The sequence below is a fragment of the Trachemys scripta genome, chromosome 7 (genome assembly GCF_013100865.1).
Source record: "Trachemys scripta elegans isolate TJP31775 chromosome 7, CAS_Tse_1.0, whole genome shotgun sequence".
Classification (NCBI taxonomy): Eukaryota; Metazoa; Chordata; order Testudines; family Emydidae; genus Trachemys; species Trachemys scripta.
In genome coordinates, this window is record NC_048304.1 from 96,942,846 (window position 1) to 96,969,761 (window position 26,916).

At 46.6% G+C, this 26,916-nt stretch overlaps 2 protein-coding genes across 2 annotated transcripts; one reads left to right on the top strand and one right to left on the bottom strand.

Annotated features, from left to right (window-relative positions):
* Nucleotides 1-887: 887 nt before the first annotated feature.
* On the top strand, nt 888-4,938 carry LOC117879943 (homeobox protein vex1-like). The gene is made up of 3 exons (XM_034775531.1): nt 888-1,610; nt 2,121-2,365; nt 3,327-4,938. Exons 1-3 carry the CDS (start codon nt 1,319-1,321, stop codon nt 3,696-3,698), a joined length of 909 nt encoding a protein of 302 aa, XP_034631422.1. The 5' UTR covers nt 888-1,318; the 3' UTR covers nt 3,699-4,938.
* Nucleotides 4,939-6,909: 1,971 nt separating this feature from the next.
* LOC117881016 (homeobox protein vent1-like) lies at nt 6,910-13,413 on the bottom strand. Its single transcript, XM_034777771.1, is given in 4 exon segments — nt 6,910-9,083; nt 9,086-9,379; nt 10,304-10,536; nt 10,779-13,413. Coding segments are annotated over 4 exon segments (828 nt in total). The 5' UTR covers nt 11,035-13,413; the 3' UTR covers nt 6,910-9,038.
* Between the last annotated feature and the right edge of the window lie 13,503 nt (nt 13,414-26,916).

The following is a 26,916-nucleotide window of genomic DNA, read 5'->3' on the forward strand; positions in this document are numbered from 1 at the left end:
GAGTGGAAGAACATAAGCTAGTTCATTATCTCTGGGCTGTATAAACTCATACAGTTGGCGACTGTTTATTGAAACAACCTGTAAAAGTGTTAGCTAGTATTTGCCGAGGCTAAGGACTCTGCTGTCCCAGACGCACTTCAGACTGTAAAAGTGGCTCTTTTCTCACTCTTATCTGAATCATCCCTTAACAGACTTTGCCTCTTTAACAGAGTTTACACTCCTCGGCTTTGATCTACTTTATAAAAACATTAGGGCTGTTTACTTTGAAATGCACCAGCCCCGTTTCTTTTCTCTTTATTTTTTTTTTCTTCCAGACATTGACGGTTAGATTCGAAACCAGCAGTTATTTCCTCAGGGTTTCCTTTCTTTTCTGCCCAGGGCCCTGACACATATTCCCCCACTGACCCGTTTAATTCTAAAATAAAATCACAATAAATGAATTGTCTCTGCTCTCTGCCTACTAGAGGATCAAAAGAGTTAGCTCATGCTGCCAAACAAAGGAGTAAACGTGATATAGTTTCTGACCTTCTGTTAATGAAGGAACTTATTCTGTCCTACTAAGGTCAATACGACTTCTGTGATAGATTTTTCTGGAAGCAGGAACGAGCCTTAAGTGTGTAGGTAAGACAGGTTTATTTGCCACATATTTAACCATACTTTAAGATCAGTAAGAATACAGAAAGCTACATACAACTACGTTCCCCGCACCCCCAGTGCAAACACTGGTGCTTTTATTCCCCTCTGGCCAGGTATATCCCAACAGCCTTAGACCTGTCTACATAATGGGAAGAATATTGCAACTTTAATTTCTTGATGAAGTTTACCTATTCCCCAAGCCCGTGGGTCTGCTTTGCTCTAACCCTTTCCTAGGATTACTTTACCTTTGCTGGTTAGAATGGCTGGTGAACTTTTGCAAGCTCTGGAGCAGCCGGTGTGGGTGTTTCCAGCTCCCTGGCAAGCGATCAGGCAGAGTCTCGGGAGCGTTTTTGTTCTTGATCGTCGAAGATAAAGATTTAAAATCCTCGGATGGCTCAAACGCTGCAGTAGCTGGAGTGAGTAAAACTAAAGTGCAGGCCCTGATGTAATTATTACCAGCTGTATCATTAGGGAGTGATTCCGAGATGAACTTGGCGCCAGGTCAGGTAGCCTTGAGTTCTGTTAACAACTGTGTTCAGAGATTAGTCGGATGTAACAATCACCTGAAAGGGGAGATTAAAGGGTCTCAATGGGATCCTTTGTTCTCGGCCTCATTTGATGCTTTGGGGCCTTTTCAAATCACGTCGCGGAGGAGCTTTAAATATTTGGAGACCCAGGGGGGATGGTTAGTCGGTCTGCTAGAGCGAGGAAGGGCTCTAAGGGGCGAAGGGCACGGAAGATGGAGAAGGGGTCTTTCTCGGTGGAGTGGCTCGCTCAGAGCAGCCACGAGAAAGCCCAACCTGCAAGCGGGGTGTCTTCCACCCACCACCCCCCGCGGGGCGACCGGTCCCTGCCCAAGAAAGCAGCCAGTGCCAGCGGCGATCAAGAGAAGGGAAACCCAGCGCTTACCACGCCAAGCACTAGGAGCCGGAAGAGGCCGCCTGAGGGCGCCCGGCGGAGCCCGGGAGACCAAGGTGAGTGCCAGCCCTGCCCATCCACATGTGGAGTGGGGCAAGAGAAGGAGTCCGCGGGGCGGGATCCTAGTCGGTCCTAGCCAGCGAGAAAAGGGTCCCCGAGCCTGGGGGACAATCGCAGTCTCTGTCTATGGAAGGGGAGCAGGCTCGGGGGACCCCACTGGGGCAGAGACGTCTTAGGAAGCTGAGCCCTAAACTCCAGGTAATGTGGACGCTTATGCCAGAGCTGGCTGAGAGATCCTGCCTGGCCTTCCCACCCAGCGGCTGGGCTGAGCCGGCCTGCGGGTGGTGAGGCCACTATGAATCCTCCCTGATAGAGGCCAGGCGTGGGAAGAAGGACCCTGATGGGACATGGAGGCCCCACGTGAGTGCCACCTGGCCAGCTGACTTCAGCATGTAATGCCACGTGCCCAGGGCCGGCTGGGGCATGAGGCTGCCCCCTCCTGGCTGCGGGTGGGGCTGCTCTGGAGCGTGGGGTCTCTCTTCTCACACCTTGCTCCGTTATTCCAGCTGCTCTGAGGGAGCTGGAGGAAACTGGCCCAAGCAGCGCCGCGTCCAGCCCGGAGGAGGAGGAGGAGGCAGGCGGGGAAGGCAGCGGCTCGGAGAGCACCAGCTGCACCCAGCCGGGGCGGCCCCGCACCAAGTTCTCGGCCTCGCAGCTCCAGGAGCTGGAGAGGAGTTTCCGGGAACAGCGCTACATTGGGGCCAGCGAGAAGCGGCGGCTGTCCAAGGTGCTGAAGCTCTCCCAGACCCAGGTGAGGGACAAACCAGGAGGAACTGGGGGTGCCCAGCCGCCCAGGATCAGAGTCCACGGGAGATCACCTGCTCCTGGGGGAGGGGGATATATTCACGCGACGCCGCCCCCCAGAGGCCAAGAATGTGCGAGAGAGAGTCATGGTCTCGTATCTTCTGTAAATCCTTTTCTAGTCCCGGGGCTGGAGCTCCACGAGCCCTAGTTAAGGCGGGTACTAGCCCTACATTGACTCTACCTTCAGCCTTCCCCCAGCTTAATTCAATCCGCTTGATCCTGTCTGGGAGTAGGTGTCTCCTATATAAAGGGGGTGGGGGGCAGACTGCTAGTCACCGCACAAGCGGATAGGTTTGGGTAAGCTTCCTGCACACTGCCATACTATCTAATTGTGGTGGTTTTTACAGTGGAACCTTAACTGAATTTTCAGGCTAACAAAGATTGCACAATTTAGTATTCTTAGTGTGTTTCCTCTGAAGTAAACTGGTTTCTTTCTGCATTAAATCTGAATTAAGTTTGCTGAAAAATAGGGGCCAAATTCTGCTGTTATCTCTCTCTTGGTACTTGCATAGTATGAAGGAGGTGCAGTGACTGAGTGGTTAAGGCACTCTGCTACAATCCTGAAGGTCTGGGTCTATCTTGATCTAGTACTGAAAGGCCATCTCCAGTTCATTCAACTGAAAATAGTTACCTGCTAATTTGGGCAGTCAAAGGTGATCTGACATGATGCTCTGGCCACATCACTCCCTTGTGGACATTGTCTATGAAACTGCATCCTCGGGGGAATGTTGACTGTTGTATGAGTGTCATTGAAATCAGGGAAAATGTCCAGATTCACATAGTTGTAACAGCAGAATTTGGCCAATAATCACCAACACTTAATGCATTTCTAAAACTTGTAGAACCATCTGCACATCTTTATTTGGCAAAATGAGTTAGTAATAACCTCTTGGATGTTTATTTTTCAGATAAAAACCTGGTTCCAGAACCGTCGTATGAAGTTCAAACGACAGACCCAAGATGCCAGGGTTGAAGCTCTCTTTTCAGGCTTACTTCTACCTTACCGTTACTCAGAGATCCAGACACCCAATTATCCCCCTGGGATGGAGTTCAACGTCTCCTCTGCTGCTGCTGTGACTTGTTCCCTTCACCCAGCTATGCCAACCCCAGCCCTGCTGTTGCCTCCTGCTCCAACTCAATCTCTTCAGCCAGTTGTGCCAACCCCAGCCCTGCTGGTGTCTGCTGCTCCAGGATTTTCTTATCAGTCTACAATTCCAACGGTCTCTCTAACCCAAGATCATAATCGACTGAGATTCCAACCATATCTTCCTCCCTCTTAAACATGCATAAAAGTGCCCTGAGCTGCAAAATGAATTTTTAAAATGAACTACCTGAAATCATGAAGAGTACTTATTTAACTTATTTTTATTATAGTCATTAAATATATTAATTCAGTATTTCAAAAACTTTAATTTTTTTGGTTATTTTGTCTTTAAAGCAGTGTTGTTAAAGGGACACAGTCAAGAACAGGCTCAAAATGGTAATTAGAATAGGCTGACAAATGTTAGAGCAAGTTGATGTTGCAAAAATTCTCCTCCCTTCCTCCAACTACAGACATGTTGCCATCAAAACGTCAATGAAAACTCATAACTGGGAATAATGGTGTGGGAATATAGGAGTGATTTTGCTGATTATTTATAATAACCCAACACTTTATCAATGTGTTAACTGTCTCTGCAGAACAGTGTCACTCAACCAACTTGTCTACTGAATCCTACCTGCAGAAATATTAATCTATTATAATAGCTCATGTAGTTCATAAGTGTGTGTGGCAGGGGTGGTGGTGGAATTATTTAACAAGCGCATGGGAGGTGGGGACAATAGGGTGCTTTTAGTTTCTAAGACTAGTACTTTACCAGAATTTACTAGTCAAAATATTAACACTTGACAATGTCCCTTTACAAACATTGTCAAACTACCTCTGAGGAAACTCTTGTAATAATTACAGTAAAATATAGTAATGGGAACACTTGATTGAAAAAGGGTGTGTGCTTGTGAGTGGCAAACACAGAAGTTCAAACAACTGTATGGGACTAGGGACCATTCTGGCTTTCACAATACATTTGTGAATAGAGGCACCTTGTGATTAAATCTTTTTTTGGAAAACAAAACTGTCAGAACTAACATCCATTTTCCATGAAATAGCTACCACTAGCAAGCCAGAAATGTCTCATGTAATTAATACTTGTTTTCTTATATTTCATGGAACAAAATCTTGTACTCAAAACTCCTATTTCAAGGCTCCTTTCCTAAATAAGGACTGCAGGATGTGTTCTGCAGTGTAAGCACAGATAATTGCCTGTTGCCTGGAGAATTTTAAGATTTGAGCATTGCAAAATTTACATTTGACATTAATTTTAATATTCAAATTCCATAAATAGCTAATCATGTACAAGTGTCATTCAAGACCAGTTAACTTCAGGATGTTACTCACAAATTTTATCTGTGTGTATGTGATAAATATAAACTGACTCAGCATGAGTGCTTAAAATAAAAGGTGACTTGTTTTCTTACTCTCAACTTCATGGCAGTTGTTTTGTAATATAACTTTAGAAGGCTGTATGTGATCCATTACAAGGAATGGTCTGAGCATTGATATGCACAAAACTATTGATTGTGGTGCAAAATGGAACACCCAGAAAAACCTGATAAACAAAGACAAGCTGGTGATTCAGGCAAAGGAGCTTCAGCTATCAGTGAGAGCCAGCTTCACTCCCTGCCTGGGGACTGAAATGAGAGACCTACAAGGAGGGCTGATGGGGTTGGGAGAGGGGCAAGAATGCAGATTTGCAGGGAAGCAGTGGGGACTGGAGACCTGGAGGTGGAAAGTGGATGGGTGGGGGGGGGGGGAAAGGAAGCAGGGACCCATGTAGGTGGGAAAAAATGGGGCTAGTGGGTAAGAAAGGATGCAGAGTGGAGGAGATATGGAGATTGGGAATGGAAAACATGGACCTGTCTCTGGCATGTGATGGAGGACCGTGGCAAACATGCAGAACCTGTCATGAGCAAGGTTTAGGGAGGCTTACATAAAGTCCCTGAAATATAGGATGGAAGGGTAGCACATAGGGAGCTTGTGGCAGATATGTGTGGGATGAAAAGATTCTCTGTTGCATGAATACCCTCAGCCTAGGGAAGTTACAAAGTGCAACTCTTTTATCCAGGGTCATGACTGTGAAGTACCAGCATTCTGACATTAGAGGTCACCTATAGCTCACAACACTCCTTTCCTTTTTTGTTTTGCCTATGGGAACAGTAGGAACAGCTCTATTTACTCTATGGGTTAAGGTTGCTCATCTGCATACACTGAGTTGTGAAAACTACAAGACCTAGGCAAAAAGAGAAAATTCAACACAAATGTTTGGTGAATTCATGACAGTTTGCCTGAATTATTGTGAACAATCCAAAAACCTCAAGACTTCATTTCAACATGTTTGAAATTAATTTTTTTTTTTGGTTCAAAAATACTTTTGAGACAAACACATGCAGTCTTTACTTTCAGGGAAGTGGAGGGAGAGAAAAGGGTTGGTTTGGGGTGAACTCAGTGCCTCCATGTTCAGGCATCAGCACAAGAAATTGAATGTTTTGCTCCTATATCTGTCTGCAGCAATATTTGGGGGTAGCCCTTGATACAGATACAATGTGTCTGGAGAGCTAAAGCAGCAACACAGTGGCCTTATCTCAAGGGCCAAAGGGATGTGTTTTTCAATCATGTTAAGCACCCTTAAAAAGCCCTATTAAGGCCCAATCTATACTACAAAGTTAGATCAACCTAACAGACAGAGGTGCTTGTGGCACACTAGGCTTCCTCCTACCCATTGCACTGTGCTTTGCATCCCTGCAAGCAGACAAGTATGAATGTCACAGATTCTGGAACAATTTTTATAGCTGATGATAGAAACCATATATTTGGTGTCTGTTTTTACTACTTTAAGCAAGGGGATGTAGCAGCACCCTGCACCACTGATTCATGTGTGCAATATACAAACTTTGGCAGCTGTATATGGATATGCTTCAATGGGCTTTTTCAATTGTATTTAACTTGATTAAAAATACACACCCTTTCATGCATCAATAAAGGGCCAGTTTTCTAATCAAGTTAGTTCAAACAATCAAAAAGCCCTATTAAGATCTAACACAGTGGTTCTCAAACTTTTTTACTGGTGACCCCTTTCACATAGCAAGCCCCTGAGTGAGACTCACCCTTACAAATTAAAAACACCTTTTAATGTATTTAACACCTTTATAAATAGGAGGGGGGAGAAGGTAGCTCAGTGGTTTGAACATTGGCATGCTAAACCCAGGGTTGTGAGTTAAATCCTTGAGGGGGCCATTTAGGGAACTGGTGAAAAAAATCTGTCTGGAGATTGATCCTGCTTTGAGCAGGGGGTTAGACTAGAGGACCTCTTGAGGTCCCTTCCAACCCTAATATTCTATGAAATGCTGGAGGCAAAGCAGGGTTTGGGGTAGAGACTGACAGCTTGCAACCCCCCATGTAATAGCCTTGTGACCCCAAAGGGGCCCAACCCCCAGTTTGAGAACCCCTGATCTAACACATAAAGCAATGTTAACTAGCTGCAGTAGAACATGGAGGCAGGAGGAGAGTCTAACATGCCTAAGCAACACACAGTTTCAATTATTGTAGCCTGTATCTTAACAAGGCTTTCCAGTTGTGTTACACCCTTTGCTCATTGTAGTCATCAAGTTTAAGGGCAGGAAGGACCACCAAATTGCCCTCCTGTCTATCACAGCTCACTAAACACAACCCAGCTACCTCCACACCAAGCCCAACAGCCAGAATTAGACTGAAATATTACAGGCCTGAGGAGATTAAACTACTTCATGCTACAGGCAGAGACATACTCATTGTGGCTCTACTGATGCCTTTGCACAGAAGCAGAGGGCTCTTGTCTCCAATTTCCCTCATACAACCAAGATTAGTCAGTCCAAAATGTTATTTCAGGAGGAAACAAGTACAGGAACATTTAAAAAAAAAAAAAAAAAAACACTAAAAAAGTTACATGGAACATGCAATAGTGCTCTGTCAAGTCCTTGTGCCAAATTTTTACATTAAATTTCATTTAAAGAGGGATTTTAGTCATACTTTAAAGGCAAAGACTTTCAAGAATATAGGTTATGCTCCAAAATCCCAATTTAGTTCCTAATAGGCTAATTTTCAAGAGTGCTAAGTACCCAGCAATTTCCACTGAAGTCAATTGGAAGCAAATCTCATTTTTCCCCCATAGGAAAAATAGTAACAAATATTTCCCCATCTCAGGAGCTTGTCTGTACACAGAAAGTTGCACTGTTTCCACTGTAAATTTTGTAATTGATTTAAACTCAAAGCCTGTGTGAGCTCACACACACTTATTTAGAAGTTGTTTATAGCAATGTAGTTTAATTCAGTAAATTACCAATTTAGTTAAATCAATATAAATCAGTTGTCAATTGATCAGTGCAACTATTCTGTGTTCTTCATTTGTAGAACATTTTGAGGTTCTTGGCTGGAAGATGCAATCGAAGTGTAAAACAGTAATTTATATTCACAAAACAATTCAATGACCAGCACTTTGCTCCCTCCTACCCCCCATAATTCACACAGAATCCTATTATAGAAGCACTATGCAGTACTGAGGTCACAAAACAAGAACATTATATGATTCTACTCTTTAAATAGTGTAAAAGTTTTAATTTTCACTGGCTGTAAAAACAGGCCAGCAAACACTTGGATGAGAATAGGAAAAGTGGACATGGTCAAAAGTCACAAATTGCATAACTGCCAACTCAGGATTATGTGGCACATTGGAACTAAGAGTTTATAAATTGTCTGTCATCCTTTCCTGCTCCTAACTGGATGTTCTAGGTGTATAATCTCATCAGAAGCTGGTTGCTGGCTTTCTGACTATAAGCGGAGTGTTACTACCCAACTAACAATTAGCAAACCAGAAACCTAATTGTATCTGGTTTCTGTGCTGCATATACACAGGAAAAACTATTAGATTAACATTACTATAACAATGCCTCCAGATTGATGGTTTCTTCACAGTTGATAAGTTTTTGCTATAGGTTAAATGTTTGCATAATATTTTAAAGTATAGGACTCCAGGGGTTGGTTGTGTGTCTCTACAACAATGAATTTTATCTCACAGCCTTGCCTACATGGTGGGAATCCTAGTGTAGACAAGGCTGTGTGGTCAAACCTGTACACAATTTGCTTTCAGCACATCTACATTAGGGTTCTCCCCAGTGCCAGCAGTAGTTCCAGTGGAATTCTCCTCCTGGAGACAGACTAATTGTCAATATGGAATTTATAGCAAAAGATCCTTTTAAGCATCCACACACTAATGGAAGATAACATAGTCTATCAGAATCCTTCAGATCAGTAACCTTCAAATTACATAGGTTGGGTATAAACCCAAGAATTAGGACTAGAGTGCCTCTAACAGCATTCAATCTCAATTAAATACAATTATACTTAATTTAGGTATGAATTTAATATTTAAACTTTATATTAAAAATATACACTTCTACATCAGACAAACATTTTAAGTACAGTTGAATCATATATAGTGTATTATATTATACTCTCTGTCTTCCACTTTGCTTATAATGTTTGAAGAGGATTAAATTGTTTGTTGTCCATTTTGTTCTGTATAACTGGATGGACAGAGAATTGTGGTAGAAAGTGTTGCTGGAAAAAAGGCAGATCATGTGCCCTAAGGGCGTATGATGGGTTTTGGGAGTCATATATTTGAAAGGAAGAGTTGAACTGTAAAGCACAATTAGGAGTAAAAGGTAGAAGTCTTTGTTGCATTGGACTAGGATAGTGGGAATAATCCTGTAACATATTTGGTGGGGTCCCTTGTTTATAGCCATAGAAGGGATCTGAAGATATGAAGCTATGATGGTGGTCTTGTATTTGCCTCTTAAGTTTCATCCTGCGATTCTGGAACCAGGTTTTGACCTAGAAAAAAAAAGTAATGTTAAAGAAATCAGGGTCCTAACAGAATAATTTACAAAAACTACCATGTATTGAGAGCATCTGTAACTGAGCTCACTTGTGATCCATACAGTATAATCAGAGTTAAAATAATTTGAATTAAAGCATTGATCTTATCAGCAGAAAAGTTTCCATATTGTGTAAGCTCATAATGTATTATTTACTGTGTGTATTTGCCAGAGATAGCAACTGCAAAGACCTAATCAAGGGCTTCATCCAGCTTCCATTTCAGTCAATGGGAAGTCACTGACCCCAACGGGAGCATGTTAGGGACCCAGATCTTAAGTCCATTAATTGTGAGCAGCCCTTGACTGATTCTACTCAAGGTGTTAACCAGTGCATAAGCAAGTGCTTGCAGGATCGGGGCCTTATTTAGTAACTCTCTAAATTTTCTGTCCAAGTGAATATCAAACTTAATATTTATCAGCATCAGATCCCGGTTGTATTGTTAAGTTAAAAAAATATTAAGTACAAATGTTTAAGAGTTTTAAAGATACTCTTCGGACCCATGGAAACAGGAGATTAGGCTTCTAGTAAATCCTGCACTTTCTTTAATGGACAACATGCCGTGCCCTGCGTTTATAGTCGGTAGGAAGCAATTTGAATACCAGTCCCCATCAGCAAGAAATCATAACCAGTTATCGTTATGCTCAGCACCCGTGCGGCTTTACACACGCAGAGCGTGGCCAAGTGTGAAACAGCGCTCTCTTTGCTCAAGCGAGTTCCGTTCGGAGAAACTGTTGCACGCGCGGGGCCTGACTGAAGCCAAGGGGCAGCTGGAGGCACTCAGCGTCTCTGCACACATCCCTGCAGCTAGGGGAGTAGCGAGCGGCCCAAAGCCTCCCAGCCCGACTGTCTCTGCCGCGGGGACTGGGGCCGGACACTGACCTGAATCTCGGACAGCTGAAGAGCGGCCGCCAGCTTCCTCCTCTCCGCTGCCCCCACGTACTTCTGCCGCTTGAAGGTTTTCTCCAGCTTGCCGACCTGCTCCGGGGTGAAGGCGGTCCGCGCCCTGCGCTGCTGGGGCTCGCCCTCCCCCGGCGACGAGGGGATGCAGGAGGCGGCGCTTTCGCTCTCGTACCCGGAGGACTCGTCCGTGCTCACCCAGCCGCCCTCGGGAGCTGCAAAGGCGGAGGGTGGGTTAGGGCTCCGGTGCCCAACGGGGAGAAACAGCCCGATCGGGCCCCGCGGCTTGCGAGCCAGCCCTCCGCTGCTCCTCCAGCCAGGGCAACAGCATCATCCTTTCTGCCGCCCCACCCTCCTCCCCTCGGCCAGCTGGAGGCTCTTCCTCGCGGCCGGATCAGGGCCCTACTTTCCTCTCCAGCACCAGCCACCACCTCCCCCGGGCTCGCCTCTGACTTACCGGGACTTGCTCGGCCGTTGGGCAGCTCCTGGGGCTTGGTGTCTTCCAGCTCCTCTCGGCGCAGGCTGCTGGGTTGGAGCTGGCCCCCGGCCGCGGCTCCCCCTTTGGGCTTTGCTTTGGCCAGGCGGGGACTCCTGCTGAAGGAGGTGGGGGCCCGCGGAGGAGGAACGCAGCAGATGTGCGGCCTGCCCGCTGGCCTTTGCTCCTCGCTCTCAGGCGGGGCCGGGAAGTCCACAGAGAAGGCGACCTCACCCATGGCGAGTGGGAGCTGAAGGAGCGGGGCTCACAGGAGCTGCCTGGAGTTCCCTCTGTTTAGCTAGCGCTGCTCCGCTGGAGGGAAGGGCAAGTTGGTGGGTGGGGGCCTCCATTTATTTATAGGGGGCCCTCCCTCGCGGGCTCGTTTGCGAGTGTGAATCCACATCAAAGTACGAAGAGAAAAGAGAGAACAGCTGTCAGTTAGGAGTAGAGTTCACACGTCTGGCAAATGTCTGCAGCCCCTGGCTCCAGAGAGTCTGCAGGATTGTTTCTGCCCCCTTGAAATGCAAACCTGCTCTGGGCCCCTCCTGATTCTCCCCTGGAGAGGGGGAGTGGCGGCATGGACAATTCCAGCCACACCAAACAAAAGACCAGCAAAAGGGCTTTTAAAGACAGTTACACGCCAGATAATGGCAGAACGATGGGGTTCAATCATGTCCCTTCCAAACGTCGATGGACTAACACAAAAGGCACATACGACATATTTTAAATTGCATAGATCTCCAAGCATTAGCAACCGCATCTCATTACAGCCATTAGCAGGGAGTTCCTTAGGGCAGGGACGTGAATGGAGCAAGGTTTTAGTATCTTTATCATGCGAGGTTCCGGTTCTATGTATGAGAACATTTATCACCGCTTAACACAATTCAGAACTCTGTTATAACAGGAATTTTTACATCAATCATTGCCTTTCAAAATGCAGATCTAAATGAAGCTACCAGGTAATCCTTTGAAATGCCCTCTTTAGAGTGGCAGTATATATTTCAGAGGCAAGGTGGGTGAGGTCATAGCTTTTACTAGATCAGTTTTTCTAGCTGGCCCAATAAAAGATATGACCTCACCCACCTTGTCTGTCCAATATCCTGAGCCCAACAAGCTACAACACTGCAAACTATATATTTCAGGTCGGGGGGGGGTCCTGCTGAAGGGGAGAAGGAGGGATAGTCTAGCAATCATGTAACACAAAACGTTACTACAAACATGGTAAATAAAAGTCACGATCGATTTCCCATAGAATCCCGTCTATGTTCCCCATCAATATCAGAACCCCTTCTACTGTAAACTAATGAGCGGAAGAAATCCAAGTCCATTGTAAAGGTCGTACGGAGACGTCAAAAGTCTGGGTTGGCTTGGATTTCCCAGCTCTTGGCTGTATTATTGCTGTTTCTGGTTTAACGGGTACAAATTCAACCCTGCACTCCTCTCAGCTTGAATTTGGCGCCAGTTGTCTAGCCAGAAATGTAGCCAATCTTTCACCAACGCCTGGAAGTTTAGCGATCAAAGCAATACAGGACCAGAAAGCTCACACCTCATCAACTTCAAACTACCCCAATGTACACGTTATTTATAAAGCATAGCTTCGCCTTTGTGATGCAAGGGGCAGATAATGCTAAGAACCGCCCAGAGGTTTAATCACTGTAAGTATAAGAAACCGTTATTAGAAAACCTATCACTGAGGTTTCAAGCATTTTCTGCGTTTAGATAAGCCAGTGGAAAAACATACAGCGAGCACAAAGCACAAATGAATCGGCTACAAAAGACACCGGGGCACCATATATTCAGATTGTTCCTAATTGGGAGAGCAAACTGCAGATATTCCCTCTCTAATCCTGAACCTTGATACCAGGGCCCTGTTCTTACAGTGCTCACAGGGGCTAAACTCCTGAACTCACTGAGCCCCCGATGAAACCCGCCAGAACTGAAGGATTTGACTCAATAAACTCGGATCTAATGAGCAGCGTGTTTGTTTCTTCTTCCTATAACTAGATTATTGATCTTTCTTTCCAAAAGGAAAAACATAAATGCCTCCTTTCCCCAAAGGCAAGTTTCACTGAAAATGCAATGGTATGTGAGTGAGGCTGGTTTTCTTTGTTTCACCCTCATCATCTGCTACTGATGTCTTAACACACGGAGCTGCAGCAGATTATAAACTTGTACTGATCTGAATCACAGATATACTGTCTATAAATGCACGGGGCCATTAAAGCACAAAACTTTCCAGGAAAAGTGTAAGACTCTTTGTTAATCCTACCAACGCGCAGAGATTCGACTAAAGTTGCAACCTGGCCCATTACATCCAAGTAAGAGGGCAGCAGGGCCTTCAGAATAGATTTTACTCAGCACCCGCATTTCGGGAGAACTGCATATGCTGAACACGGCTGAATATCAGGCCACATGGATCTAATTTCTAAGGGGCCTTCTGAGAAGGGCTGGCTGAGCTGGCATGGGAGTGGCTCCACTGTGGGCGCAAATAAAGCAGCAGCTGCCCTTAGGATGCTGTTTTCCCCGAACTTTCCTTTCTCCCTGTAATTCATACTTAACAAGAAACTTGTTTTGCTTTTATTTATTTTCCAACCCCAGATAGAAGTAGGCTTAAAAGGCTCCCTGTGCCCCCCCCTTGTTTTGCTGTATTACAAACAAACTATTGTGATTAAACACACAAACTAAAAATACCCCCCCCCCCCCCCCCCGTCCTTGGCATGACATGACCGGGCAGCGTCGCGATCGGAAAACAGGCTCGCTACAATCGTGATAGAATCATGCCAGGCGCTCATCCAGCTACTTAGTTCTCATCCACAGCTCCCAGACTGGGGCTTGTTCTGTTTGTTAGCCCTGAACACATACGGGCCAGCCTGTGCTGCTTCAGCTGGGCGGGGTTACTCGAGCTGTCCCTGTCCGCCCCGCCCCAGGACTGCCGGGGTGCTTGAGCCCGGCCCCGATCTTCCTGGCTCTTGGCGTTTTCCTGTTCCCAGCGCTGTCGCTGCGATCGCTCACAGCTGTGCCTTTGGGACGCTCCGTGCTCCCCCCCACCCCCCCGCGTTATCACAGGGGAACAGGCTCCAGCTAGTTCCCTCCGAGTTTTGCACGCCGCTTCCTCACACCTGCCTGCTCGCAGCGTTTCCTCTTCCAGAGCTCGTTAGAGCAGCTGCTGTTACCTCTAAGCTGGGAACCTCTCCAACGGACTCGGCTCCACTGCGGGTTGCGTGTTCGGAAACACCCGGATCCCGTCTCTGACGGTTTAAACAGTGAGGGCTGACTCGGGCTTTTCGTGGCCGATCTTTAGTGGGACTGAGCAAGGGAGAGATTTCCCGAAGCTCCTGCACGGCCCTGAGCCAAGAGAGCAACCGTTACACAAGCGTACGGGGCAGGGTGGGCTCAGCCAGGCTCCAAATCCCGAGGGGCCGCCTGCGTGAAGTGGCGAGGCTGGTCGTGCTCATGACTTCAACTCTGCAGAGGACCCATGTCCATTTCAAAGGCTGTCCGCACAGAGGGGTCAGTGGCTGACGGAAATGGAGCTTGCAATAAGAAATACCAGCAGGGCAGGCGATTCCGATTTTAGCGTCCCTGACGTCCTTCCAAACACACACACATATAACCTGGGGAAAGGCCTGGACTGAGAGCAGCCCCCCTCCCTGCATTTCAATAGCCTTCCCGGCCATTACACACCTGCGGTCACCTCTTCTGTCACACTCACACGTTACTTGGAGCAGATTTTTAGAAAGGGGCAGTCCTTCCAAAATGTGGTGGTTTTCTTCATCCTTACCCTCCAACACACTAACAGCCCGTGGTGACGCTATGTTTAAAGGCCGTGTAACTCCAGAGAGTGGGTTAGTGCACTTATTGAGATACATTCTAGAATCAAGACTTTCCCTCCAAATTACATTATATTAAATAAATACACATTGTAGACTTTCTCAGGCAGATTGTTATACAGTCATGTCCAAACTGCTCAGTGGTGTACGTATAGGCAGGAAGAGGTGCTCAGCAGAGTTTGCAATCGACAAAGACAGCTAGGGGCCAGAGAAAGGAGTAAAAGATTTAACAACAGTGTCAGGGTGATGTTTGGGACATGTCTGCATAGTTCAATATTTTAATATTGTTTTGTATGTAAAAAGTATCCCCAGCTGCTCCTCCCCCCAGCTAGTGTTGGCGCCACTTTTTTCCCCAGCTATTTTTAATATACTTAGAAAATCACTACAGATTCATTCTTCACCCTCCCAGAAGTTACAGATGCTTGAATTATGATGCACTCATGCAATATTTTATATATGTATACACACACACACACACACACTGACCTATTTATAGGTCCCATTTAGTAATATTACTGGCCATTTCTGATGTTAGCATAGCAATATAATAAGGACCTATGACCACACATATCCTGAGACATACTTTCCCTCCCCCAATCAGATTTACTTGTTCTCTACTGAAGTGTTCTGTGGATGTCATCTTTGTACATTTCCATTTCCTTTCCCATGGTGCCTGCGGGTGTATGACTAACTACACTTAAACATATCTAGCATCATGACTCCTTTATGTATCTTTCACCTTGAAACTCTGACATTACTATTAAATATTAATTAGGTGCCATTGTGGATCACAGCACTACAAACAAAAATGCTCATGTCTTTACAAAACTATTGTGACAGACCCAGACCAGTGGGGTACAGGAGTCTGGTAGAGGGCAAATATACTGGTCACTGGATGAGTAGTTTTCCATTCCCTGAGTGACCAGAGAAGGGACTGCCCTAGAGTAATCAGGAACCTGCTAGAACCAGTTAAGGCAGGCAGGCTAATTAGGACACCTGGATCCAATTAAGAAGCGGCTAGAATCACTTAAGGCAGGCTAATCAGGGCACCTGGGTTTTAAAAGGAGCTCACTTCAGTTTGTGGTGTGAGTGTGAGGAGCTGGGAGCAAGAGGTGCAAGGAGGGGAGTGGGCAAGGCAAGGCAAGGCAAGGCAAGGGTTATCAGACACCAGGAGGAAGGTCTTGTGGTGAGAATAAGGAAGGTGTTTGGAGGAGGCCATGGGGAAGTAGCACAGGGAGTTGTAGCTGTCATGCCACTGTTACAGGAGGCACTATAGACAGCTGCAGTCCACAGGGCCCTGGGCTGGAACCTGGAGTAAATAGTGGGCCTGGGTTCCCCTCAAACCTCCCAGGTGACCTGGCCTGTGGGTTCTTCCAGAGGGGAAGGTCTCTGGGCTGTTCCCCAACCCACATGGTGAATCTCTGAGGCAAGAAAATCTGCCAATAAGCACAGAACCTACCAAGATAAAGGAGGAACTTTGTCACACTATCTACTAACTAAAGACAAAATCAGACTATGTTAAAAATGGTTTAGCCACAACCTTATTGCAAGCTAATGCAAACAGTGCTTGCAAGGCCACAGGGGAGAGAAAACACCAAAACACCTGAAAAGAGAGACAGGGAGTTAAGTCGCTTCCTCTAACAGCTCTGAGGACTACAGACTCTCTCTCTTTTAAAGAAATCTGACATTTTCATGCACTAACCTGATCCTAGCAATTGAAGTGTTCAGAAAAACATTAAATACTTGGTTTCAGAGTAAGAGCCGTGTTAGTCTGTATCTGCAAAAAGAACAGGAGTACTTGTGGCACCCTAGAGACTAACAAATTTATTAGAGCATAAGCTTTCGTGGACTACAGCCCACTTCTTCAACCCCACGTATGGCTCCAGACACAGACCCAGGGTCTGAATCACTTGTCCTAAAGCTGCAAGTTTACCTGAAAACAGCTTACAGAAGTGTGCTTGTCTTTAGCACTCAGATGCCCACTCCCAATGGGGTCTAAACCCAGATAAATCCGTTTTACCCTGCATAAAGCTTATGCAGGGCAAACTCATAAATTGTTCACCCTCTATAACACTCAGAGAGATATGCACAGTTGTTTGCTCTCCCAGGTATTAATACATACTCTGAGTAAATTACTAAATAGAAAGTGATTTTATTAAATACAGACAGTAGGATTTAAGTGGTTCCAAGTAGTAACAGACAGAACAAAGTAAGTCACGAAGCAAAATAAAATAAAATGTGCAAATCTATGCCTAATCAAACTGAATACAGATAATCTCACCCTCAGAGATGCTTCAGTAAGTTTTTTCTCAGACTGGACACCTTCCAGGCCTGGGCACAATTCTTTCCCCTGGTACAGCTCTTGTTGCAGCTCAGGTGATAGCTATGGGATTCTTCATAATGGCTCCTCTCCCCATTAAATACCTGGTGATTTAGCCAAGAGAGTTAGCGACAGTGGAAGACATGGTCAGATATTGTATCTGGATAAGTTGAATATATAAATTGGAATAGGAAACAAATCTCTGTTCACATCTGTATCAGCAAAAAGCAGGTGAAACTGTCGCGAGGGCTAATTGAGTAGAATCGAGTCATTTAGCCCCTATTTGTTAAGAGTGCTAGCAGGGCCGGCTCTGGCTTTTTTGCCGCCCCAGGCAAAAAAGCCGCCACTCCCCCCCCCGGGGGGGGCAGCCGGAGCCCCGGGGGGAGGGCGGCGAGCCCCGGCGGGGGCTCCGCTCTCCCCCCGGCGGCCGGGGGGAGGGCGCGCCGGGTGAGAGGGCAGCCGGAGCCCTGGGAGGAGAGCGACGAGCCCCGGCCGGGGCTCTGCTCTCCCCCCGGCGGCCAGAGCGCAGGCGGCAGGGTGGCGAAAAGGTGGCGAGCCCCAGCGGTGGCCGGGGGGGAGGGCGGCCAGAGCGCCGGGGGGAGGGCATCGAGCCCGGCCGTGGCCCCGCTCTCCCCGGAGGCCGGAGGGCCGCGCCGCCCCCCTCCAGGTGCCGCCCCAAGCGCAAGCTTGGTGGGCTGGTGCCTGGAGCCGGCCCTGAGTGCTAGATGCTCTACAGCAGTAGCTCTCAACCTTTCCAGACTACTGTACCCCTTTCAGGAGACTGATTTGTCCTGCATACCCCCAAGTTTCATTGCACTTAAAAACTACTTTCTTATGAAAACAGACATAAAAATATAAATGTGTGACAGCCAGACTATTACTACTTTTTCATTTTTACCATGTAATTATAAAATAAATCAATTGGAATAATATAAATATTGTACTTACAATTCAGTGTATAGTATATAGAACAGTTCAAACAAGTCATTGTCTGTATGAAATTTTAGTTTGTACTGACTTCGCTAGTGCTTTTTATGTAGCCTGTTGTAAAACTAGGCAAATATCTAGATGAGTTGATGTACCCCCCAGAGGTACACATATGCTTGATTGAGAGCCACTGCTCTACAGTCATGTCATAGCTGGACTTGTGGGTGGTCCTGTTGGCGTATTCTGAAGATGTGCTCTTTCTGACTCAGGGCCTGGAACAGGGGTGACAGAGCCTTCCGAGAAGTGTGGGGGCCAGCAGGGACCCTCGCTTTCTCTATGGCCCCATCCTGTCTTTTCCACCTGAGGCTCCACCCCTTTCATCTGAGGCCCGGCCCCTGGCCAAACTGGAAGCCAGAGCGGGCCGGGAGCTGCAGACCCTCCACCTGCCCAGGGTGGGGAAGCCAAGAGCAGCCCCCAACCTGTGTTCCCACCCCTGTTCTCAGTGGCAGGTAGAGAGTTTGCAGAGGGTTTCCCGTTACATGTTCCCATGATAGGTATAGGGTTTGCAGCTCCCCCCGACCCAGCTCTGGCCGGGGAACAGGGCCTTGGAGCTGCAGCCCAGGCATAGTAAGAGCTGGGCAGCTGTGGGGCGCCACGGACCCTCCACCTGCCCTGGGAGGAGGGTCTGGGAGACACGGACATGGGCTGGGGGCTGCTTTCGGCCCCTCCACCCCAGGCAGGTGGAGGGTCTGCAGCTCAGTGCCTCATGCTGCCTGGCCTCCCCAACCAGGCTCCGAGTGCTGGCCTGGCCAGGGGGTGGGGCCTCATGGGGAAAAGGAGGGGTAGAGGCCTGTGGAGAAAAGTGGACAGGCTAGGCTCATCCACTTTCAGAAAGTGGGAGAGCCATGACCCCTGCCCCCCCTCACCCTCTCCCCCAGTTCCAGCACCCTTGGCCCAGGAGACCTGGCAAAGGTGGAGACTTGCCAAGCCCAGGTCCACTGGGTCAAGAGCTTTGGCTTGGTGGTGGGGGATGGGTGGCCCTCGCTCTAGCTCCCTCCCACCCATGCTATGGGCCATCTGGTGGGGTGTGGATCCAATACTCTCTCTGGGTGTCTACATTTCTGCCATTGATCCCTCCCCACTGGAGAATTGGGATGATCTCGAGGCCAGAGCGGCTGACCAATTGCATAGATGCACAGGGCTGCTCGGTGCCTTTTCCTTCAGGGGAGGGCACTAGTGCTCAACAAGGTGGTCCTGTCAATGCTCTGGCACCAGCCAGCCTCCAGAAGATGATCCTGGAGTTTTTCTGGTCAGGGCCCCACTGGGTCTCTACAGGGGTCCTGAGCCTTCCCCTGGAGAATGTCAGCCAGGACTTGGTCTGCATCCACAGCAAGGTCCATGCCTTCTACCTTAGGCTCTGCAGAGACTGCTTTACAGTGCAGGGAGTCCGCATGAAGCATGCTGGTGCATGCTTTTTTCCACTGCCTCTGATACAACCAGCTCTTTTACTTCCTGCTGAGGGGGTCTCCCCACAAGACATCTCTGACCAGTCAGTCTTCTACCAGGCCCTGGAAGCTACTTTCAGAGACCGGGTCCACAGTGGCAGCCAAAGGGAAGGACCTCCTCACGGAGCCCCTGCTACACATTCTGCACACCAAAGTGTGGGTGACAAAGTGCCCCTTGGTGCACTGGAGGTTGGCCCTGGCTGGTACCACTAGAGTTGGAGACCTCCTGGACTATGATCAGAAGGATTGGGTTGATGCTGTGGCACTTAGCCAGTGAATAGAGTTGTCCACCCTGCACATCCGCCGTCGTGCTCCAGGAGGTGAAGGCAGCTTTGCCTCCCGCTTCTCTTGCTTTCCTCTAGGAGGCCCTGTGGGAGGGTGTTCCCTGCCTGCCTCTCTAGGATGACCAGATAGCAAGTGTGAAAAATGAGAAGGGCGGGGGGAAGGAGTGGCAGGGGAATAGGCACTTATATACGACAAAATGCCAAATATCATGACTATCCCTATAAAATTGGAACATCTGGTCACCCTCTGCCTCTTACCCCCTGGCCCACCAGACCTTGTCATCAGGCCTTTGCCACACAACCCTCCTTGGCCATCCCTGACATGCAACTTCAGTTGGCTGAACACAGGGTTACCATATTTCAGGTTCCAAAAAGAGGTCACTGCCAGAAGGGGAGGAGTGCTGGAGGGAGGGAGAGGGCCTGGAGGGGAGGTACAGTTGGGGGTGCTGGAGGGTGTATTTGGGAGGTTCTGGAGGTCTGTGTGTGTACTGGGAGGGGTACCCTGTGGGTGCTGAAGAGGATACTGGAGGGGTATGGGATGGGGTAAGTGCATAGTGTGAGGGGCATTTGCGGAGTGATAGAGGGGGTTATCTGTGGCAGAGGTAATCACTGGAGGTGGGGGGAAGTGTCACTCCCTATCATGATGGCAGGGTGGCTGGTGCAAGCCCAGGACATAGTGCCAGCCATCAGTCAGTGCCTCCCTCTGAAACCTCCCACCCCAGAGCTGGGATCCAGCAGCTGTGACTGCAGGGGAATGGACCAATCATCTGCAGATGCAGGGTGGGACCAATCAGGGCTCTTTCTGAGCTGCAATGCCCGCTGTGCAAAAATCCCAGACATTGCCTGTTGTTTGAAAAATCTGCCCAGATAGCAGGCAGATGATCAAAAAGGAGGCAATGCCTGGGAAAACCCAGACATACGGTAACCCTAACTGACCACCATCCAGCCAGACTGACTCCAAACCACACCCAGGAAATGTCTGTCTGTGCTCAAGCTTCATACCATCCACTTCCTCACCCGCATGTCCTACCTTGACACCAAGAGGCAGGACATGTTGCTACCTAAGGAGGGTGAGGAAGTCCCATTGGCTAGTTGGTACTCCACTCAGGTCCCATGGCCCACCAGAGATATTAGCTGGTGGCTCCTTCATGGAGCTGCAAGCATGGGCATGTACCTGCCATGGTTCATGAACTCCTGCCACCTGGATTTTCTGCATCCAGAGGGAGATCCTCACACACAAATGAATAGAACACATCATGATGCAGCTCCTCTTGTGGGTCCTCCAGAACCTCTTACTGAGGTTCTGGCTGCGCTTTTCCTCGTGCCTCCTGCTCTATGCACACCCCATCCATGGCCCCACAAAGTTGCAAGATCTCCTCGTCAACCTCCTCCTGGGGATAGCCAAGTCAGCCATTCATCATACCAGGAGGAGGAAGCTGGATGGGGGATACTCTGGACTTCTGGCCCCTTATACGTTCATGCCTCTGGACAGAGTTCCTGAGGGCAGTGTCCACTGACACCTTAGATGCCTTTGAGGGGTGTTGGGCATCATCTTGGGTTCTCTGCTTGGTGTCCCCCCAGATTCCTTGTTATTAACCTTTGACCTCATTCCCTTGCCTGCTTTTTTTTTTCCATTTGTCATTCCCAGAATTCAATAGTAGCTTGGGTTCAGTGGTTCTACCACCTTAGCTGAGGAGGAGGGCCTACACCCACCTGTCTCATTATTACCAATAGTACACATGTGTAATAGGAGTGAGATTTCAGTCCTGAGGGGCTTATAAATTCTATCCCTTGTATGTATTGTAACCAGACCAGTGCCAGTGCTACCCCATTGTGGACCCTAAGCAGGAATATCTCCACCAACACATACTAACAATTAATAGGGGACCCTCTTGAGCAGCTTGGGGGCCTAAGCAATTGTTTAGTCTACTTATGCTTAGAATTATCTCTGTTTGTAACTAAAGCCAATAGGATGGGATGTACCCATCTTCTGAATTCCATGATTTTTGTTGTCACTTTACCATTTTTATTCATAAATATAAAAAACTATGCAAATTTGACTCTCATTTTTGAAAAAGAGAATCCATAACTTTCATATAACCTCTGCATACACAGAAAATGTAAATATCTTATTGACACCAAATATTTCCCTACCATTTTTCCATGTTATCAATATTTCTGATGAAGGGATTAAGTCACTGTAAATTCAGCTTCAGAAGTTCTGCTCTCCCTCTTGTAAAGTGTAATACAAACATAAAACATGTGTCAGCTCCCAGGGTTCCATAATGACGTCCTCAGTTAGAGGCATACAACACTACAGTAAATCAATCATATCTGGGGTGGAGGACACTAGCCAAGAGGCAAATAGTGCAACAACAGGAAGGGAAATTTTGACCAAGAACTTTGGAGCATACGCCTTGTTTGGGAATCCCGGTACTAGTAAGATCCCCCAGAAGGACATTATGTGGTGGAACCGTGCAATGAAAGAAATAAACCAAGTGTGCCTCTGTTTGTTTCCTTTTCTGCATCAGTTGTCAGATCACAGCTGCTGCCTGGTGCACTAAACCCAGGGTAGCAGTGTCTGAGGCAACCAGAATATGTCCAGGAGCTGCTGCAGCAACTGATCTCCATATACCTTGGCATCCAATGTCACAAGAAAGCCCTTACTATTCACACAGACAGGGCTATGCTAAGGAAAAGTCACACACAGCATACTCTGAGATACTTTCTTTTTCAAGGGTGGAAGGGCTGAGTCAGCCCAGCAGAAATTGGGCCCCATGCTGCTCTCAGGGGTGCTCTGCTATTGGGTTCATTAAAAGCATGGCAGGAAGAGACCATCAGATCATCTAGTCCAGGGGTAGGCAACCTATGGCATATGTGCCAAAGGTGGCACACGAGCTGATTTTCAGTGGCACTCACTCTGTCTGGGTCCTGGCCACCAGTCGGGGGGGGGGGGGGGCTCTGCATTTTAATTTAATTTTAAATGAAGCTTCTTAAACATTCTAAAAACCTTATTTACTTTAACATACAACAATAGTTTAGTTATATATTACAGACTTATAGAAAGAGATCTTCTACAAACATTAAAATGCATTACTGGCACAGGAAACCTTAAATTAGAGTGAATAAATGAAGACTCGGCACACCATTTCTGAAAGGTTGCCGACCCCGATCTAGTCTGTCCTCCTGTATATCACAGGCCACTAACTGCCACCCAGTCACCTCAACACCTAACCAACAACCAGAACTAGGCCATAGTATTACAGCCTTTAGGAGATTACATTATTGTCTGCAAAAGGCAGAGAATAGGAAGGACTAAGGTGCACCAATACCCAAGGCCACTGAAGTGACAGGGGATTGATTAAATGAGATATATCCCGAGGAGAGTATATATTTTGGATGAGATCCATATATGTTATTTATCAGGGGGTAGCCGTGTTAGTCTGTATCTACAAAAACAACAAGGAGTCTGGTGGCACCTTAAAGACTAACAGATTTATTTGGGCATAAGCTTTTGTCTGTAAAAACCTCACTTCTATGTTATTTAGATTCACACCAAGATCACTCTATTGATGCAAGGGCATAATAGTTTTATTGAGAGAGAACAGTTATATTTCCACCCATAGACCTTTCCCGGGGCACATAATATGGCACAAACCATACTCACCCCACTGGAAGGCGCCAGGAGTCTAGGAGCATCTCACGCGGCCGGTTTTGCTGATCAAAGGGACCCAAACTGGGGGAACTCTCACTGTCCTCAGCCCCTTCAGCTTTTATTGTTCTCAGACTTTCCATGGGAGACAATGAATCCCAATACTTCACTTAGGCACACACATCGTTATCTGCTCAGAGGGACAGCTTCCTTTTAAGTATGGCTGATAAGAAAATTGATCACTGTTTGTAACACTCACTGCCCCCCTTAGAAATGCTAACAAGTTTATTCAGTGAGGCTTTGATGTACTGATACATGCTATTAGATAGTCAATTAGGCATCAACGAGATTACTTGTTTAAGAGTAAATGCCTTTTTATTTGAAGTACCCGTGAACACTAACCTGTCCATTGCCCTCTCACGCCCTTGATTGCAGCTGGAGGCATAGTACTGGTATCAATTATGGGGATATTGCAGAACTGTTTTAATATATCCCCTTTTATAATGCCACCCTTTTTAAAAATGAATTTTAAAATTCGATTGCATGTTGCAATACGTCAATTTCCCTATTTGGACAAAAAGAACAGGAGTACTTGTGGCACCTTAGAGACTAACAAATTTATTTATAATGTGTTAGTCTCTAAGGTGCCACAAGTACTCCGGTTCTTTTTGCGGATACAGACTAACATTGCTTCTACTCCGAAAACTATTTGGACAATTACGTCACAATTGTGGGAGTGATCATTTTAAAACCGGATTTTGAAAATCTCATTTAGCTCTTCGAAAATTAATGACCAAAAGATGACCAAATAAAGTAAGGAAAATGTAATTAACCTAAGGTCTATCATTCACTCAACACCCCGAAACAGCTGTGGGATGTCCAAAGAACTCTGATACCTTTACATTATATTGTTCAAATGTGAAAACATAGTTACTATAAATAATACATAAGAATTTACCTGGGTTAGAAATAGATCTTTGTGAAAGGGAAAGGAGGAAACTTGTCTTTTTGATTACAGAATTATTTTGCTTTTGGGTCCATTAAAATCACAGCACAGAATTTTTTTCGGGAGGAGGGGAAGAAATCCTTTTCTCTACTAGGTTTGTTTGTAGGCAGCTGAAAGGAAAAGTTATCAGGCTTTGCACAGAGTCTGTACTGAAACCTGAAGGTCTCTCCTCCCCCTTCTTTACTCCAAGCCCTCAGGGCTTTTCCAAGTTAATTGTCATCTAATTGCCTATCAAAGAAAGAGATAATGGGCAGCAATTAGATCTAATGGCCCTGCAGTGTGAGCTCTCTCCCGATTAGCACACAGCACGGAATTGCTTCACCTGGTTTGAAAACAGGTCCCTTGAGTGGCTCCACAGAGTCTGCGAGCAGCAGGGGTCCAAATATTCTGGCCAAACCTCTAGTATCCTGGCAAACTACTCTGGCCAAATTGGATAAAGGTGGTTAAGCAAGCGCAGGCTGCAGACATCTCTGACATTATTGCTTTGCTAATTAAATAGTGCCCCCCCCCCCCGCTGCAGGGGCAGAGATGATTGGCAGTGGAACTTTGAAGTCACTGCTCGAGCGATTTTGCATTCTAGCTTTTTCCTCCATACAATCGAATCTCTCCGTCGCAGATCCAGCTACCCATCAGATGTGGTGTAAAAAGCCGATGGTGGAACAATAATAACAGTTTCACTGCGCTGCTTTTTCAAAGGAACAAGTAGCAAACTCGCTTCCACTCCCCACATACGTTACTTTCTAAAGTACAAACGGAAAACTTGACTCACTGACATCACGCTGTCCTCAGTGAGTACACTCCAGTACTGATCGCTTATTGTGCCTGACCCCCAAATGCGATTAAAGAGACAAAAGGGGATGTTGAAATAAGGGACTTGCTCAAATCTGCTGGTGGAAAAATCCACCCAACCCTCCTCTGCAGGGTAATTCAGACACATTTTAGTTGCTATCAGTCCATGCTTTTGTGTATTAAGGCATGACCTCAGCTCTCTATCTTTCTGGCCGTTTGGAAGTGCGGACCCAAAGTTTGCTGAGGAGAGAGAATCAGCAGCTCTAATTCCTCTGTCTACTTGGTTTCCAGTGTGCTGCATAGCAACTGATCATCTTCCTCTATCCCCGAAGTAGTTGCACTTGCACTTCAGTGTCCCAACCCAAGCTTATAGATAATTATTAAGCGATGTGGGTCCTTTGGGGATGGAATTCGCTACAGTGTATACTACGCATTAAACACGTTACTATCAAACTTCAGCCTTCCGTTCTCAAGTAAAAAATTAAACCCTATGGCTGGAAAAAAACAAACTTGCAAAAACAAACGAGATCGGTATATGTTTTTGCAGATGCAACATATACCATATAATCACGCTTAATAAACTGGAATGGACTGTTGGCAAAAATGTATTTGCACCGTTGTTTCACGTAAACTCACTCATTTTTCTAGAGTTTAGTTAAAACAGTTCTTGGAAGTTTAACCCAGTAAACGTATCTCACATAGTCATATAGGCAGATTTTGGCATAAATCGGGCCACCGTTTCTAGTTAATGTTGCCAAATGCTAGAAGATTTCAGGCGGTTGTTGAATAGTCATTATGCAAAGTGCTCATTAGCACCTTTTTAACTGGTGACAGGGTGTTTCTGCCGTGTCTTTCTTTTTCGCGGTAGTTTCCTCCCAGCGCGCAAAACCAAAGACAAAAGGACTCCCGTTCAGGAATCATTGCAATGCACAATGATATGCTGCATTGTTTTCACGCACCCAGGCCTAACCCTTATAGCTAAAATTTGAAACGTATCTATCAAATATGAATATTTCCAGCTGCCTGGATGTAAATTCCACAAGTGCAAACAATGTGCGTGCATGCAACACACACACGAAATCGAGAACAATGGGGTGTTATCCCAACCGTATCATTTTGTTGTTGAAGGGAGAACGCTAGGAATGCAATTGTATGTATGCACCCCATAGCAAGGCAATACGCTTGGGGTTATATTACTGCATGAGATAGTCTTAGGCTCTGGTAGGGGTAGAGCAACTGGGAATAAGCAGTTGCTATTTATCAGTTTGTGAAGCATTGTGCGTTCATTATAAAACCAGATATGGTTGTATGTGAGTATCTGCATTATGATAAAATTCTTCTGCTTTTCTAACTCAAGCCTACTTCTAAGGGGTCCCTTCTAGGAAGACAAGGGTCAAAAGCCCATTAGACAATAAAAGGAGGCCTTAGGCATAGGTGCCGGCACTAGAGGTGCTCCCGCATCCCCTGACTTCAAGTGATTTCCATCATCTCCAGGGTTTACAGTTTGGCTCAATGGCTCTCAGCACCCCCACTACAGAAATTGTTCCAGCACCTCTGGCCTCAGGCGCTGTAGGGGCTGTTTGAAGAAGTAGCTTTACTGCCCTGTATGTGAAATGCTGGAGATGAGGACGATAACATACAAAGTGTCATACCTTATAGGCAGTCAGATTCCACAGCTACTGAATAGCTCGACCTTTGCAATTATTTTATTGCTCTTCAGAAGCTATTGTCATTTCGGGGTCCGTGCAACGAGTAGCTACTGCAATGGCTAACCCGGCAGTTGTCTTGGAAGTGGAAAGTCCTAAGC

Bases quoted from the DNA above. Each gene is read 5' to 3' on its own strand.
- LOC117879943 (XM_034775531.1), top strand. From the start codon at position 1,319: ATGGTTAGTCGGTCTGCTAGAGCGAGGAAGGGCTCTAAGGGGCGAAGG. The intron at 1,611-2,120 runs GTGAGTGCCAGC...CCGTTATTCCAG, and splicing joins GCGGAGCCCGGGAGACCAAG to CTGCTCTGAGGGAGCTGGAG. The intron at 2,366-3,326 runs GTGAGGGACAAA...TTTATTTTTCAG, and splicing joins TGAAGCTCTCCCAGACCCAG to ATAAAAACCTGGTTCCAGAA.